We start from the raw sequence: 17344 nt of genomic DNA, 5'->3' as shown, positions 1-17344 counted from the left end.
ATTACTCAGCTTTTTTCAAATTCTTCTAAAGTTACTTCTTTTATTTGTATGGAAATGGAATTGCATGATCGGATTGACATGAACGGTATGATTTTAGGTCATTTATAGCAGTGGAAAATGCAAAACCAAGAAATAGAATCTGGACCACCGACCAAGAAAAAGGTATGCAAGGTGGGTAAGCTAACTGATCTCATATCTGCACTATATTATGAATTAAATACTATTCTTGAGTTAACTTACCTCAATACCAACTACGGAAGATTAATTAATTGGTAATGCATTGTAGCGGCGTACGTAATTATAGTTTTGATTAGCAGGAAAGATAATAATAGAAGTAATATTCATAAGAAAATAATAAAATGCAATGGAGGGATGAGTTAATTATTTTCTGTCGAAGGAAGAAATTGATATTTGATAGTTGGTAATTGATAATTGATATTGGAGATGAGAGAGAAAGAAAAGGAGGGTACAGATGGATCTAGCCGCTGTGATGAGGTAGGCTCCACTAACTGTGTATCTTTCTTTCTATTTTTCTGTGTTCTAATTTTGGCTGCAAATTTTTTCCACCTTCATTTATTTTTCCCCAACCTAATTTTAATTTCCTCCTCAGATTTTTCTGCGCAATTAGAATCTATCTCTCTTTCCCCGATTTCAATTTTCTCCTTATTATTATTCGTAATCCTAATCTGGTATGTTCTTTCTTCTTCTTTCAACGCCTATTTCACTTCATAATCCCGTTTCTTTGTTTAATTTCTCCGTCGGTTCTGCTCTGTTCTGTTTATCTGCGATCACGTCGTAGCATGCAAGTATTTGTGAGTATTTAGAGCTAGATGTCACGTGTTTTGCAAACGCTTCCACACTTGTGAGAAAATTATGGGGAAGGAAACAGAGCGTGTGAATGCTCTCTGGCTTTAACAATGGTCAGGAATTGACTTTTCAGTGTTTTTCCTTGCTTTTTGTTCTCTCATCAGAATTTTCTTCACCGTGTCTTTTCCCTGCACCCGACTGCCTACTGTCTTTAATGATTCAAGTCTTTGCTTTCAAAAGGTTGGCCACACAAGAGATGGTGCATTGTTCTGGTTTACTTGTATTTCTATTTCTTGGGGAAAATTACGGGGGAAATGTTGACGGCTTATAAATTAGAAACAGGAAATATTTATTTTCTGTTTTAACTATTGTTTAGATTACTTTTTCCTTCAATTTTTTTTTTGCCGATATGTCCTGTCTTCTTCTGTGTTTGTCATTGTAAATTTCATAACGATGGGATTTGTAGGAACGTCTATCAAGAGAAAAGACGAGTGAGCTTCCGTGTGTTATATGATTACTTTTTTGTTGATCAAACATCAAGAATTGTAGGTGGTTGATAACTTTAGATTGCTGTTAAGCATGGTTGGAACTTGAATTAAATGAGATCTTTATCTCTGTTAATAGTACGGATTGATTTTAAAATGCCCTGTTTCATCCCTTTCCCTTTGAGTGAATTTGGTTGTGATTTGTGAAATTACAATTATCCATAGAGAAGTCTCAATCTGTCATTCGGAGTTTGAACACCTAAAACCTGGGGAACAGTTTTTTTCTTATTCAGGAATCGGATAATCCTTTGAAATTTTCATTTTAACAACCAACAGAGACGATGATTCGTAAAAGGAAAGTAATTAAATGGTATATGTAGAATTCAATTCTCTATTGGTGACTTGTTCTTGTGAATAGCAATTTCGCTCGAAATTGAAACTTATACAAGGGGATTTTTAATTTCTAATTCGATTGTATTATTTTGGAAAGCTTGTATAGGCTTGTAATTCTCTTGTTTTAATTTTATTTTCTACTGACTCATTTTTCTTATTATTGTTAAGTGGTTAGACACTTTTAGCGCTCCCGATTGATCCTTACAATGGAGGATGTTGAAGACAAGATACCCCCTGTATTCTCTTCAAAAATTACTGAAGAGACACAACTTGCAGAACATGTTGGAGACAAGCTACCGTCTGAATCTTCTCCAAAAATTGCTAAAGAGGCTTCACTGCTGGCAGAACTTGTTGGAAACATGAGACCATATGAATCTTCTCCAAAAAATGCCGAAGAGATACTCCTGGCTGAGCTTGTTGGAGACAAGCTACCATTGGAAACTTCCCCAAATATTGCTGAAGAACCACTGGTAGAACTTGTTGGAGACAACCAACCGTCTGCATCTTCTTCCAAAATTAAAGAGACACCACCTGCTGAGTATGTGATAGAGAACTCTGAATCCTCTTCTAAAGTTGCAGAAGAGGCGACACTGGCAGAACATGTTGTCAACAAGCTACCCTCTGAATCCACCACAAATTTTTTTGAAGAGATGACACTGGTAGAACACCCTGAAGAAAACACCGAAGTGATAAAATTACCCAACAATCAATCTTCCACCGAAGCTCCAACTGTCCCACTTAGTAATGCAAAAGTGGAGTCTGGCATTCATTTACCATTGGATGGGTTCCCTGAACAAATACTTTTTCCAAATTCTAATGATTGTCAAACTGTAATGCAAGAGGGGAGTGTTTCTTTAGTTAATTCAGTTGCAAACCCAGATGCTGCATTTGATGTAACAGAGAAAAGGCAGCAGGTCACTTCAGTTGAAGAATCAAAACCAGGTGCTCTAGAAAATGTTTCTGACGGGCATGCATTGCTGGATAATGTTTCTAATATCACTGCTGATAGTGATGTTAATGATGAGATTAGGCGTTCAGCTTCTTCTTCTGAAACAAAAGATTTGCAAAATGATCACAATGAACTTTTAATGACCATGGGAACCGTTGGCTCACTCCCCCATGGCAAGATGTTTGATGAGAAAAAACACATTATCGATACCAGAGCTCCTATTAAATCCGTCAAGCAAGCTGTTTCCAAGTTTGGAGGAATTGTGGATTGGAAGGCTCACAGAATCCAGACTGTGGAGGTATGTCTTGCATTTTCAAGCATCGGTATTTTATGACAGTTATTTCCAATTTATCTTCTTCGTACTTCTATCTTATAATTTCAAATTCTATTCACTGTTCCGTTTGCTTCTCAAAGCTAAACCTATACAATAATGATGAGATAGGCAAGAGGTAGATGCTGTAGTGGGTATAAAGATGAAAGAGATAGTATCCTTGATTAACAGTGGCAGTTGCAACATCCACTGGTGACAGAAGGTTAACCAGGCCTTTTATGTTAATATTGATAATAGAAGTAAAAAAATATTCTGCGAACATAAATTACATTACAGGGCTAAGCATTGGCGTGGCACACATGTTGCAGAAATTTGGAACTTTTATTTTCTACATATTCCCTCAATGCTTTTTATGGGACATATTTACAAATTTGCCTTTACATAAACTGTATATGTAAAAATTACTGACTTGGTAGTTTGTTGCAGGCCCTTCTGATGCAATTGTCTCTAATTTATGCCACTAGAATATGAGCTCTTTTATTTGGGATATAAGTGTCTGTGTATGTGTCACCCAATATTTAGGCAGATTTATGTATGCTATGATCAGTCTAGTGTGTTGAACAGGCTAATTTTCTTGGTGTTAAAATCTCTGCAGATAATGTTTATGACATGGAAATGCTTTGAAGTGGCATTAGAGTGCTAATGAACAAAAACAAAAGTCGGAAGTATTTTTTGAAAACGAAAATACTTATTATACTGAAAACATGATAATAAAGAAAACAAATTATATTTGTGAACTTATGAATTCATTTTGACCTCAGATGAACTAGAAAATGAAGTATATGTACTTTTATGCCTATATATGTGCTTTCTAATGTCCAATACTGTTTGTTTTCTAAGGAAAAATAGAGATCCTGATGATCATTCTTCCTGCTATGCATATTTGTTTGTCTGCTCGAACTGCTGTTAACTTTAGTTTTTCCCTGGATGTACAGAGACGTGATCTTGTAGAACATGAGCTTGAAAAGGCACAAGAGGAGATCCCAGAGTACAGAAAACAAGCAGAGGATGCTGAACAGGAAAAAGGCCAAATGCTTAAGGAGTTAGACAGTACAAAGAGATTAATAGAAGAATTAAAACTTAACCTAGAGAGAGCAGAAACAGAAGAGCGTCAAGCAAGACAGGACTCAGAACTTGCAAAGCTCAGAGTGGAAGAGATGGAGCAGGGTATTGCAGACGAATCTAGTGTTGCAGCCAAGGCACAACTTGAGGTTGCCAAAGCAAGGTATGCAGCTGCTGTTTCAGATTTAAAAGCCGTGAAAGAGGAGCAGGAAACATTGCGCAAAAATTTTTCTATCTTAGTGAGTGAAAGAGATTTAGCTATTAAGAAAGCTGAAGAGGCCGTTGCTGAATCAAAGGAAGTAGAGAAGTCTGTAGAGGATTTAACTATTGAGTTAATTGCTGCAAAAGAATCATTGGAGACTGCGCACGGTGCACACTTGGAAGCGGAGGAACAAAGAATAGGAACAGTCATGGCACGAGATCAAGATTCCCTTGATTGGGAGAAGGAACTTAAAGAGACAGAAGAAGAGCTCCAGAGACTCAACCAGCAAATTTTGTCTGCAAAGGAACTCAAATCTAAATTGGATACAGCCTCTACATTGCTGATTGATTTGAAAGCTGAATTATCTTCTTATATGGAATCAAAGTTAAAGCAGGAAGGTGACGAAGAAGGAAACTCAGAAGGAGGCCCGGAAGAATCAGAGAAAAAGACCCACACTGACATACAAACAGCAGTTGCATCAGCCAAAAAGGAACTTGAGGAAGTGAATCTTAACATAGAGAAAGCAACCGCAGAGGTTAGTTGCTTGAAGGTAGCTGCTACATCATTAAAATCAGAACTTGAACAGGAAAAAGCAACTCTTGCCGCCATCAGGCAAAGGGAGGGAATGGCCTCCATTGCGGTTGCATCTCTGGAAGCTGAATTGGAAAAGACCAGATCAGAAATTGCTTTGGTCCAGATGAAGGAGAAAGAAGCTAAAGAGAAAATGACCGAGCTTCCCAAGAAGCTACAAATTGCGGCTGAAGAGACTAGTCAAGCCAACTTGCTTTCTCAGGCAGCTCGTGAAGAGCTACAAAAAGTAAAGGCAGAAGCAGAGCAAGCCAAGGCTGGAGTAAGTACCTTGGAAAGTAGATTACTTGCAGCTCAGAAGGAGATAGAGGCTGCAAGGGCGTCTGAACATTTGGCAATAGCGGCAATTAAAGCATTGCAAGAGAGTGAATCAACTAGAAGCAAGAATGCAGTGGACCCATCCAAAGGGGTAACACTTTCTTTGGAAGAGTACTATGAGCTTAGCAAACGAGCACATGAGGCAGAAGAACGGGCCAATATGAGGGTTGCAACTGCTAATTCTGAAATTGATAAAGCTAAGGAGTCTGAATTGAAAGCCTTTGAAAAGTTGGACGAAGTGAATAGGGAGATAGCTGCAGGAAGGGAATCTTTGAAAGTGGCGATGGAAAAGGCTGAGAAGGCTAAGGAAGGTAAATTGGGCGTAGAGCAAGAATTAAGAAAGTGGAGAGCTGAAAGTGAACAACGAAGAAAGGCGGGAGACTCTGGCCAAGGAGCGGTAAACCAGAGTAAAAGTCCTAGGGGTAGTTTTGAGGGGAGTCATGAAGCAAATAATTTTGAGCGCACTGGTGTTGCAGCTAATGCTGCACATCAGTTTCCAAGTCCAAAGACTAATCTACATCCAGACATTGATGAAAGTGGATCATCCCCAGAAACAAAACAAGGGAAAAAGAAGAAAAGGTCACTTTTCCCGAGGGTTTTGATGTTCTTTGCTAGGAGAAAAACACATTCAACCAAGTGAGGATAATTCCAAATTGTACTGCAGATAACTTAGCAGTCACTCGTTTTGGATATCTCAAAGTGACTTTAAATATTGGAATCTTCAACTGCATGAACCTGTAAACGTTGGCACTTGTTGTACTGTGTATTTGATTGTATTCTCTCTCAATGAAGGGTTGGTATATGGTCGCCTGCTGAGTGTTTTACGTGGAGATAAAAATAAATTCATCTTTAGTGGGAAAGAGAAAATTAGATGATTCTGTATTGTGTATAGGCTTCTGATATATTGAACCTCAGGCTTTTGTAAAGATTTGTTTGAGATTTTACCAAATGAAAGAAAAAGGTTTCCGAGTCTGAGACTTGATGCTTTTAGTGACATGATGTGAGCTTATTGGAAACACCTCATTAGATTGGAACAGGGAAGATACCTGGAATGTTGCAGATCTTCTGATGCCTGGAATATACCGTATATAGGCTGAAGTCTCCAATGTTTTCAGACAATTTATCCAGATCACTCGCCAAATTTTGAGTCTTTTTACAGGTTCAGCACCCGCTTTTCTGTATTAGTTATACATCTAACTTATATTGCGATTTTAATTCAGTGAGTTGTCAGTGATAGATTTATCCTTTGTTCTGTTCACATTTTTTTTTTCTTATTCATCATTAAATTTTAACACAGAATTTGAATGATGGAAAATAGAGGACATGAAAGTAGAAAGAAGAGATTTTTTATAAATTAATTTTGCTTGGTTTCATTTTTAGGAAGGAAGAGAAATGGAATCATTTTTAATCCTATTCTTGTTTCTATCCAATTTTAGAGGGAATTAAAAACATTTCAAGTGTAATGATTAAACTATCAATATTTATGTTTTGTAATTTAATTTGAAGTTATGAGATCACGAGCCTAAAATAGTTTTTAAAATATTTTCTCTTTCTCTGGGAATTAAACAAAAATAACAATTATTCCTTTATATTAAAATTAAACTAAAGAAAAATGTTTAACAGAAACTCCATTCTTCTCTTTCCTCTTCTTTAAACCTAGAGTTCCTAAATTTTAGTAAATTATTTTAATGATCCAATTATATCTCCTTTCATGAACTTCGCAACGTACGAATGTTATCCCTGTGATTATGGAAATACTGCTCAGTATCCCTGTCTTATAAAAGTTAGGACAACTGCTGCTGCTGAACCTGAAACATTCCATAGATCCTTACAATATTTTTAATATAAAGCATATAAAGAAAGGAAATTCGTTGTTCGACTCCCCTGGAAGTATTTCATTTCAAATTCTTAAGAACTACGCATCAAAATAATTCAATTCATACTCTATCCACAATTAAGAAAGCTTCTTAAAGTAAATCGATTTGCTTGCTAAAGTGGAAAACTTAAACGGTTGTTATTTATTAATTTTTGGTTTGAAGGTTAATTTCATCGGATTTTGAGTCATTTATTTCCCCCAAAAGCCTAAACAAACAATGAAGTCGATTGAAAATGAATTAGAATACATTTGCTTCAAGACAACTACATCTAAACTTGATCCTTGGCCTCAACGAGGTCAAGGTGGAAAAATTAAAAGTAATTTCGTTTTATGGATAAGTCCAAGCCATACAGCAGTTGGTAGAACTAAGAACTAGAATTCGCAATGGTCTGAATAATAGTTTTATGCCATGGATTGGAAAGATGCTCCACAAGGTTGTCAATTGGTCCAACGTGAGTCACCGAAGCTTGTACAAAGAAGCCAACCATTGCAACCATTGCAAGTCGTCCTGTAAATAGGAGATTTACAACTATGGTAACGACCTTTTGGGGCTTTAAATTTATTGATAATAAGAATCAAAGAACTAAGAAAGAAATATACCATTTTTAATCTCTTTAAGCTTCGAATCATGAGCGTTTTTAATGTCTTTAGCTAGGCCAAGAGGATTTAGCAGAGGACCCCCTGGGTACCTGTTCGAAACATGCATATACACCTCAATGTCTACTAATTCAAGAACTGTAAAATCACAATGCCCTATGACGGTTATGCCATTGTTGACAATTATTCATGTTCAGTACGATAATTAAAGAACATGAAGAATGGTAAAAAATTTAGAGAATATATATACTGTTAATGGAAATGCCAATACCCTGGCTCTAAGCCTTCCAGTGAAGCTTCCAGTCCAAAGAAGGACCCCTCTTTAGCCTGAGATCCAGGACTAATAAAATCCATGTACCTTTTTGTTTCGGCAAACCTGTGCAAGCAAATGTGAAGTCATATGAATTGGCCTCTTAATTCTCTAAAGAATAATGGAATTATGAGAACCCGAATTCATGACGAAAATTATACCCCATCAAAAGTAGTTGAACAATGAAGAGTGTCTGTGTATTGGCAAGGTCGTATTTTACTGCACCAGCTTCAAACCAAACCGGTATCTTACTAACTCCTGTGACGCGAAGCAGCTGCACAGATTAGCAACTACTACTTCAGGCAAGGACTCTAATGGTTAGTAATAACTAAAGAATCTTGATATATTTTATCAATTTATCATAAAGACGTTTTCTACATTAAACTTTTAGTATAGGTACATGCGCAAGTTGTCACTCACATCTGTCACAAGAATTCCCAATACCCCAAGCATTGCAAAGCGGGAATGAACCAGCTCTGCCTGCACATACCACCTTAAGTTTTCAGGATCCTCTCCAAGCCCAAGTGGGTCAAATCCAAAATCTCCAGCCAGACTGAAAAGCATACCATTATATGAAAAGCTGAATAGAGAAAGTAGCAGTAGAGGAACTAGGAATCATATCCTCACGTTCCATCAAGATAAGGTGGGGGATCAAGTCCTGGGAGCCATGTAGGTCGCTGTTGCGCTGCTACACAAGTTTGTCTATAATGTGGAGTGACAGCAGCAGAATGCCCAAGCCACGAGACTCTTCCTGCTGGTGAAGCTCTATCTATGCTCTTACTATTGAATAAAGAGCGGGTTTGAATAGGAAGGCCTCTTCCTACTGCTACTGCCACCATTGTTTTCTGATTATCTGCTTCTGTGCCCGACCTCAAATTTGTGACTTCCCAACAACCACATTAATACATATTGATTTAAAGGTAAAAAGTTACAGGGGGCCCACTTATCCACTGAGATAGAAGTTGGATAACAAACGGCTGCTTCTCAGGCCTCGTGATAAAATACATTTTCCTTCAATCTAGAGACATCCGTTTTAGATTACCACACTAGAAATCATAAATTACTTCAGCTTCTTCCGTAAGAGCAAAGAGAGGTGTGAACCTTTCCCAATTTGTACAATCCAGGTTTGTTTTTATTTATTTTTCATACCTTTTATGTTTTAATTGACATAGTGTATGTAAAGCCAAAACAAGCAAATTAATGGTGGAAGTTCAGCATGTTCGCTCTACCAGCACTTGTTGAGGCGCTAAATAAAAAGGAACTGGTAAATGGGTAAAAGGGAAAAGATATTGAGATAAAAAATTATACAATTGAACATGCTGATACAATTGGACAATCAACACTTTTCCTGTATATCAGAAATGACATCAATATCAGCTACAATTGAAAACATCCTACGTACAACTGAAAAGTCTTTAAATGAAATATATGAAACGATATTAGTTAAGCTAAGAGAGCAACAATTGTTCACTGGCTGTGTATCATCGCTTGCCAGATATGCTGAAAGAGCTAACTTTCATTGGTGTTGCTATGACCAGTGGCGCTTCAGGAGAATCGCTGACTGCAAATCTGTCATGCATAAAACGGCTCTCAACAATGGAATCATCCCTAAGGACTATCTTGTAGCAGTAGCAGCTCTTAAGACCCTGCTGGTTACGATAGCACTCATGAGAACCATCCTTGACTTGCTGGAAGTTCCATATCACACTGAACTTCCCCACAGTGGCTACTATATGCCGCTCCTGCTTCCCATTCTCTGTCACCTAATCAACCAAGAAGCAGAAAGAATAAAAATATATTTCCACGAGATTAAAACATGAAATTTCTCAGCAGATATGGGAACAGCACAGACACAATCTTAAAAGGGAGAAGAAAAACTTTTGCCTGGGAAGAGTGCCTATATAACCAATAAAAAACTCAAGATCATATTATTAAGATAATAATTAAGGATATGCTAAAGTTGGTTGTGCTTATTGATACCATACTCATGCATGAATTGCCAAGGGGAAATCCCCATGCTTTCAACAACAGCAAGCACGACATTCCTTTGAAAACCAACAAACAATTAACATGCTAAACATTATGAGTTTGCTAATCTGAACACGGGATACCCTTTAACTAGAAGAAAAAAAACTGACTAAAAACCTCAAAGTGCACGTGATAGGTATTGTGTATTACAGGAAAAGGGGTCAAAGTGTTGACTTCATGTACCAATATACTGCACATGTGGCAGCAGGAGTGTGGGAAGAAAGGGACAGATTTCCTTGTGAGATAGAGGGAAAGAAAAACAAAAAGGAGGTAGAAGAGGACATTATTGCGTGAAGATATAGGTGGGAGAGTCGAGACCTATCCAAGAATCTGAGATACCTATAATTTCTATCTGATCAGTTCAGAGAGAGGAAACGATTAGTGATATCACATGTTATTAAGAGCGTAGTTTTAGTTATAATACGGTACTACTTCTCAGCCTTTTCTGTTCAAGTTCTATCAATGCATGATAATGTTTTTGACAACTAGATACAAGGATAAAGCTTCAGTTAACAAAACAAAATAAGAGCACAGCAGCATATTATAAAAAATATGCAACAAAAGGAAAATTTATAAGGCAATAGCTTTCAACCTTAATCGGTCTCCTGAACCAACCGTAAAAACTTCATTTGCACAAATATTCGTAATGTTATAACTCCTTGTATTGTGATTTACAAATAACACCAACATAATACAGGCTAACTGTTCAATAGCAAACATGCAGCAATGTATAAGGAAAATATATTTATTGCCAAAATACTGTAATGTGCACAAACTTAATAAATTTAGTAAAAAGACACTTTGAAATAAAGGATGCAATTGAGAAGAACAATAGGACAGCAATGATAATAACAACATTTAATTAGATACCATGACAATTCACAAGCAAACGATATTATAATTATCACATTTTTAATTTGCCACACAACAATAGGCGAAGCAAGCAGAGAATTTAATTCAAACTTACCCACGAAAACTGTGCATTCCGGAACTTGTTATTCGCTCCGGCCAAATGGGAATCAAGAGGGGTGAGCTTCAACAACCTGGGAGCAGCAATCTTGTTCCCCATCCTCCCAGAAAAACCAGTCTTCGTCCTTCCATCTTTGTCAGTAAAGAGGGTACAAATAAGAATCAAGTATGTATCAGTAGTACCCACGATCCACTTGCCATCAAAGGTAACATCCACATGAGTGACGGGAGATCCAAGGCCAGGAAACGCAGTCTTCGCCTGCCTCATCGTGTTCACCGAATACAGTCTTATCTTTCCATCCAAAGACCCTACAACAATGGACCCATCACCGGTAGTGGCAAAGCACTGAAAATTAGTCCCCCTCGAAAACTGATGTCCCTGCGCCCAATTCAACACAGGGGCATTCGAATCAGCCAAGTTCTGAACCATCCCATTGCGATCCCTCATATCCCACCTACAAAGTCTGTTATCATCCAACCCCAGAAATGTTGACCCAGACGGATCCAACTGCGCTCCTTTACAATCATTCGTAATATCCCTCATTGTAATCTCTGTACCGTCCTTCCCAAACATCCATTCACTGACCACCTTCCCGGTCTCAATATCAAGCTGATGAATCCCCGTGGAGTGAAGCTTTCCGCCACCCATTGGACTCATCAGAAGCATGTTCGTCTCAGCCTTCATAAGAAGCGTCTTCTTAGGGGTAGAATAGGAAGAAGAATCCCCACCCCCATTTTTATACCCATCACTGAAATTCACGAAAGCACCCTTCCCATGAATCCCGTGTGCGAAGTTCTTCACAACCTGAATCCCGTTATCACTCACCAAAAAACTGTTATCTAAAGCACCCAATGCAATACTCTGAATGCCGCCGTTTGAAGCTTCTTCGAACTCTTCTTTCAAATCCTGATTTGCCCTAACCGGAGTGGAGCTTTTGGAGAAAGTTTCTTCTGCGTCTTCCCACATAGAATCGTCCGCGGCCTCGGGTTTCGCCCACACCATGAAATCCTTGCCGTAGATCTTGAGCTTATTTGCTTCCGTCGCCTCGACCCCGTGCGTGTTCTCGAAGAGACAGTTCTGGAAGGAATCAATGAAGTCGATTTGGTCTTGCACGGTGAAGAACTTCATCGCCCAGACGCCGCGCGCCACGAAGTCCACACGCCGCTGGTCGGGGAAACTCTTCAGGCCCATCTCGGGGTCCACCTTTGCCCGGATTTTGGAACCGACTTTCATAACCCAGAATGGTTGTTCTCTGTTGCTTTCGTCATCGTCCGTATCGTCGTTTTCGTCGTCGGTGTCGGCGTTGGAGTGAGTTTTGACGAAAGAATAGGTGGTGAGTTTGTCGGAGATTACCCACTTGGCTTTGGGGGTGTTGCCGCCGACGTGGAGGTAGAGTTTGACTGCGTTTTTAACAGCGGGGGTGCTGGAGGAGGAATATTTGAGTTTGAGGGCTTTGAGCTTGGCCTCCACGTCATCAAGGGATGAAGTTGACAGCGTTTTTGGTGGCCGTTCGGAGCTTCCTCCATGGGCGTCTTGGTAGGTTTCCTCCTCCTCCTGCTCCGAATCGGATGAATCTAACAGATCTTCGCGGCTGTGAGAGGATCCCATGGAGTTTATTTCGACGAGATGAGATCCGAATTGCAACTTGGGGATACGAAGAAGATGGTGATGATGCTAAGAGCAACAAGTTCGAAATTTGAAAAAGGAGCGTTTGGGGTTAGGGTTTTTAAATCGCAACGGAATGAAACGCGTGTAGAGTGGGGCCAACCTAAGCAACCTCTTGATGCAATGTCTTAGCCAATATGCTTAACTCAACTCACTTATTTTAATTTGTTTCATATCTAGTCAAGTTTATAAAATATTTAATTTAAGTTTATAATAAACTATGGTTTTATGATGTTTAAAGTAAAATTTCAGTAAAACTTTATCATACTAAAACTATAGCGAGAACTTAAACATGTTTAATTTTGTAGAAATTTTTTAAATTTAATTATTCAAGTAAGCATATTTAAAATCATTTCCAATTATTTGTAGAAAAATTTTAAAATTTAAATATTGTTTTAAGATATTTATATAAAGATAATGATACTTTTTAATAATATTTTTTTGACAATATTTTAAAATTATCTACATGATTAATCCAAAATAATTTCACAATTAATAATAATAATCATAAACACTACATCAATTTATACTTTATATAATTTTATTTTGTAAAAACATGATAACACTTGAATATCGGTTTCAGTGTTTCGCAAGTCTTCTTTAAAATTCTGAAGAATAAAGACATAATAGTTGCTTAAACAAGAACTATGTTTTTTTTTTCTGGTTTATTCTAACAAATAAGAGGTAACTTAATTACATTGCATAATTTGCTTGAAAGTATAAGAAATCGTCATCTTACTTTCTTTTATAATATATATATATATATATATCTTTGAAAAGGAAAAAAAATCGGAACAACCTAATTTTATAAAATAAATTTCTCTAAATACAATGCAATTAATTTATCTTATATATTATTGTAATAAAAAAAATTATAGTTAATATTTTTAATCTAATCTATTGTATAACTGTATATGTTCTACTAAATTTTGTATTCATATTGGATGGTAAAAATATTCATATTTATATATACGGATAAAATTTGCTAAAGATGACATAGTAATATATGTGGCTAATGAGTATTGTTATTCAATTATCCACTTATTTATGGGACATGTATAATTATTATGGTATACGATGAGTATTGTTATTCAATTACCCGCTTATTTACGAGACATATATAATTATTATGGTATCCGATCTACAATGTGGTAATAATAATTACCAAGGAAATTGTAACATCCCAATAAATAGTAATCACCATTAATCAGAACTAATCACATTTACAGAAAATACAGTACAGTCTTAATATTTACAGTAGCTGCTCAAAAAGAAAACAGCACGTACAGCAATTTACATCAACTGCTCACACATATTTAAAACTGAATATGCAGCACTTAACAGTATTCAGAATTCAAAATAAATACAGAAACCAGTTCTGATTTACTATTCTGCATAACTATATACAGAAATGTCAAAATACAGTACAGAAAAACTAACTAAAGCTACTACAGAAACGCGCCTCTACTGCTCAGCTTTAACTTCAACTTCCACAAGGTTGGCATCCTCCAAATTTTCTTCTTCCAGCATGGTTTCAAGGGGTGCCTCACCATCTGCTCACATCCACAACGGATGATCATTGCATTGACAAGACGGACATACAGAAAACAGTAGACAACACAAGGAAATTGCAAGGGTAAGCTTAGGTAATTTAATTCAACACAATCAACATAATTTAACATATAAAATCAGTCATACAATTCCTACAATATTAAACACATATCCACGCATACAGTGACTCATCCAAATTCTCATAATTAAAGACTGTCCGGACTGTATGATCCATGTATCTACAGGCGTTCTTGCACCCGGGTGATGTAGTAACTGGGATACCCTCAACAGCTGCCACCCGAGGTTAACCCTTATCAGCCCAAAGTACTATAAGGACTAGGGCCTCCTGCCATTCCCACGCATGAACTACTCTCCTCTACATGAGGATGAGCAATCACGGAATATCAGGATGAACAGCCATCAGTAGCTTAATCCATGGTCATACTACACTACTTCTCATATTCACATCATAGAGACGTTCCTCCTTGGAACGCTCTTTCACAATCCAATCCCATAAATCCATTCAAATCATCATTCGCACATTTTCACAATTTCTCTTAATCAAATCTTCATTCTGTATTCACTCTCTTACTTTTAAGGAACATCCATCATTCATTAGATAACAAAGAACATGTTGCAGTACTCATACATCCACGTTTCTGAACAAGAGAAACGAGCCATTTATCCACTTGATACTTGATGACACTTAATACTTTGAATAGCTTGATCTTAGAAATTATGGATAATACTTAGAAAAATTTTAAGTATAAAGACTCCAGGCAGAATCCAAAGAATAAAGCCAGTAAGAAATATTTAGATAAACAACCAAATATGATTGAATTCAGAAAGCAACACTGCCAGTCAAAGACCGAACGTAAATTAATAATTTGAACGAACGCCAGATACGTTCGCTCACGAAGCCATGAAAGACGAGCGTTCAATTATTAAACCGAACGCTGCTCGGACGAACACCAGACCAATGACCGAGCGCCAAATAGAACGAACGCGTAATTGAACGAACGCGCATTTGAACGAACGTGCACTTGAACGAACGTGCATCATAACGATCGTTCGGTAACAGACCGAACGCTAACTAGGACGAACGCTCAATCTAAGATCGAGAGTTCATTTGGACGAACGCTCAGTATAATACTAAGCGCTGCTTATGACGAATGCTGATAAACAAAACCGAACGCTCTAAGTACTTTTCAATTTATTTTGAATTGTTGGGCACGTTAAGCTGAACCGAACGCTCAAACTTAATCCTTCACACAAATAACGCTCGTTCACAACCAGAGTCCTTTCCAAATGAAAGGATCCTCATTCTAAGAAATTTTCCAGGGAAACCGAACGGTATAAGACCGTTCGATGACGAGCGTTCATGATCAATCAGAGAAGATCAGATTTCCAGATTTGTCATTCACGATAACCTCACAGTTTTCATACAATTCATAGACTTAGAATTTATCTTCAACATAATTTCATACATTACAGAATTCGTATTATCATCTCCTCAATACAGAATTTTCCAGTTCAACATATCATCATCAATATACAGTAAAACTCATCTTTCCAAATTATACAGAATTCAATCAAAGTTCTACTCATACATATCATTTTCTGCATACAGTTCAAACAATAGCATCATCCACATACAGTTTCAAATTTTATCAACCATATACAACCAGTACAATATACTCATACATGCATACTTAAAATTCAGATATTTCATACAATTCAACATCCAGTGCACTTCATTACTGTCATTAACATTAAAACAGCATTTAAATTAAATTACTAAGCTTCCCTTACCTGTTACTGCAGTGTACTTCCAATTGCTCAGAATTTCACTCTTTCACTCACGGCTTTCTATCCAGGAATTCACTCAACCACTTCCACTAAATCTAATACACCAAAAATCATAACAGATCAGACTTCTAATCCTGCATGCAACCAGAATTTTGGTTCGCATGAACTAAGTGGACAATTGTGCAGAAACGAGAACTTACCAGTTCAGTTCTCAATTCTGTTCGGATCTGAATAGTGCTCACGGTGCAGGGAAACTTTCTCCTGTGTCTGAAATGAGATCAGAGGGTTTGATGGTAAGTTATCTTGAAGAGATGATGAACGAGTGCAGAGAAATTTCAGAGAGAATTTGAGGTCAGAATTTTCGAGAAAAGGAAGGTGATTGCATGCAGAGAATGGGAAGAGTTTTCCTGAAAATTTACTTCCTTCTTTCACAGAAACTAACTCCCATTCTCCACACACCACTTGTCTTCCACTATCATTCGCAGAGTGCTTCCACTGTGACACATGGCAGACACATGCAGTGGGAATGTGAGTGGATTTTGACGTGGCAAAACGCATCATAAGAGTGATCAGAGAGTGGTTTTGTGTGCTAATTAAATCAGGTTCTCACATTCCCCCTTACTTCAAAAATTTTCGTCCTCGAAAATTCTAAAACTTACCAGGGAATAGGTGCGGATATAATTCCTTCACAGCCTCTTCAACCTCCCAAGTTGAGTCACCAGTCTTTGCATTCCACACCACTTTCACAAGACTAACATCCTTCCCTTTGTAAAGTCTGGTGCGGCTGTCTTCAATGCAGACTGGTTGCATCTCCAGTGTTCTATCTGGCCGAAGTTGGATATCTTCTAACTCCAATACGTGTGATGGATCAGCTATATATTTCCTGAGTTGAGAGACATGAAATACTGGATGAAGGTTGGACAGTTGAGGTGGTAAAGCCAATTCATACGCCACTGCTCCAATCTTCTTCAGAATTAGATAAGGTCCAACATACTTGGGAGAAAGCTTCTTTGGACGAAGGACTCTTCCCACACCAGTGATTGGATTTAACCTCAGAAACACGTGATCTCCAGCAGTGAATTCTAAGGGTCTTCTTCTCTTATCTGCATATGATTTCTGCCTGCTTTGAGAAGTCTTCAAACGCTCTTGGATCAGTTTCACTTTCTCTGTTGTTTGCTGGATTAATTCTGGTCCAGTGACTGCAGTTTCACCTTCTTGGAACCAACACAAAGGAGTTCTACACTTTCTTCCATAAAGAGCTTCAAACGGTGCCATTCCTATGCTTGCTTGATAACTGTTATTATACGTGAATTCCACAAGCGGCAGAACCTCATCCCATACTCCCATATGATCTACAACGCAGGTCCTCAACAAGTCTTCAAGAGTTTGGATGGTTCGTTCAG

General features: G+C 37.6%; 3 protein-coding genes and 1 long non-coding RNA gene across 7 annotated transcripts; 1 reads left to right on the top strand and 3 right to left on the bottom strand.

The window, feature by feature from the left end:
• Positions 1–359: 359 nt before the first annotated feature.
• On the top strand, positions 360–6393 carry LOC124846289 (protein WEAK CHLOROPLAST MOVEMENT UNDER BLUE LIGHT 1-like). 4 transcript variants are annotated; one of them, XM_047323516.2, is made up of 3 exons: positions 360–495; positions 1854–2932; positions 3901–6393. In XM_047323516.2, exons 2-3 carry the CDS (start codon positions 1892–1894, stop codon positions 5773–5775), a joined length of 2916 nt encoding a protein of 971 aa, XP_047179472.1. In that variant the 5' UTR covers positions 360–495; positions 1854–1891; the 3' UTR covers positions 5776–6393. The 4 variants fall into 4 exon arrangements, with proteins under 4 accessions (XP_047179472.1, XP_047179470.1, XP_047179474.1 ...); XM_047323514.2 differs by lacking the exon at positions 360–495 and adding an exon at positions 535–689; XM_047323518.2 differs by lacking the exon at positions 360–495 and adding an exon at positions 712–920.
• Positions 6394–7218: 825 nt separating this feature from the next.
• On the bottom strand, positions 7219–8817 carry LHCA5 (photosystem I light harvesting complex protein 5). Its single transcript, XM_047323527.2, has 6 exons — positions 8546–8817; positions 8339–8471; positions 8080–8192; positions 7880–7984; positions 7612–7700; positions 7219–7519 (listed from the first exon to the last, which is right to left on the bottom strand). The coding sequence occupies exons 1-6, from the start codon at positions 8755–8757 to the stop codon at positions 7377–7379; spliced, it is 795 nt and encodes a 264-aa protein (XP_047179483.2). The 5' UTR covers positions 8758–8817; the 3' UTR covers positions 7219–7376.
• Positions 8818–9207: 390 nt separating this feature from the next.
• Positions 9208–12658, bottom strand: LOC124846294 (Vacuolar import/degradation, Vid27-related protein). The gene is made up of 2 exons (XM_047323526.2): positions 10914–12658; positions 9208–9681 (listed from the first exon to the last, which is right to left on the bottom strand). The coding sequence occupies exons 1-2, from the start codon at positions 12522–12524 to the stop codon at positions 9400–9402; spliced, it is 1893 nt and encodes a 630-aa protein (XP_047179482.1). The 5' UTR covers positions 12525–12658; the 3' UTR covers positions 9208–9399.
• Positions 12659–13975: 1317 nt separating this feature from the next.
• Positions 13976–16264, bottom strand: LOC148204201 (uncharacterized). The gene is made up of 3 exons (XR_015784255.1): positions 16142–16264; positions 15945–16036; positions 13976–14134 (listed from the first exon to the last, which is right to left on the bottom strand). It is a non-coding gene; the product is annotated as an uncharacterized LOC148204201 (long non-coding RNA).
• Positions 16265–17344: the final 1080 nt, after the last annotated feature.

This window comes from Vigna umbellata, chromosome 2, assembly GCF_029865625.1.
Source record: "Vigna umbellata cultivar VRB3 chromosome 2, Vumbellata_1.0, whole genome shotgun sequence".
Taxonomy (NCBI): domain Eukaryota; kingdom Viridiplantae; phylum Streptophyta; class Magnoliopsida; order Fabales; family Fabaceae; genus Vigna; species Vigna umbellata.
The sequence above is the reverse complement of the archived record's forward strand: the minus strand, read 5'-3'. Positions and strand labels throughout refer to the sequence as shown.

Bases quoted from the DNA above. Each gene is read 5' to 3' on its own strand.
- LOC124846289 (XM_047323516.2), top strand. From the start codon at position 1,892: ATGGAGGATGTTGAAGACAAGATACCCCCTGTATTCTCTTCAAAAATT. The intron at 2,933-3,900 runs GTATGTCTTGCA...CTGGATGTACAG, and splicing joins ACAGAATCCAGACTGTGGAG to AGACGTGATCTTGTAGAACA.
- LHCA5 (XM_047323527.2), bottom strand. From the start codon at position 8,757: ATGGTGGCAGTAGCAGTAGGAAGAGGCCTTCCTATTCAAACCCGCTCT. The intron at 7,701-7,879 runs GTATTGGCATTT...TGTTTCGAACAG, and splicing joins CTGGAAGGCTTAGAGCCAGG to GTACCCAGGGGGTCCTCTGC. The intron at 7,520-7,611 runs GTATATTTCTTT...TCCTATTTACAG, and splicing joins GCTTAAAGAGATTAAAAATG to GACGACTTGCAATGGTTGCA.
- LOC124846294 (XM_047323526.2), bottom strand. From the start codon at position 12,524: ATGGGATCCTCTCACAGCCGCGAAGATCTGTTAGATTCATCCGATTCG. The intron at 9,682-10,913 runs GTAAGTTTGAAT...TTGGTTGATTAG, and splicing joins GGAATGCACAGTTTTCGTGG to GTGACAGAGAATGGGAAGCA.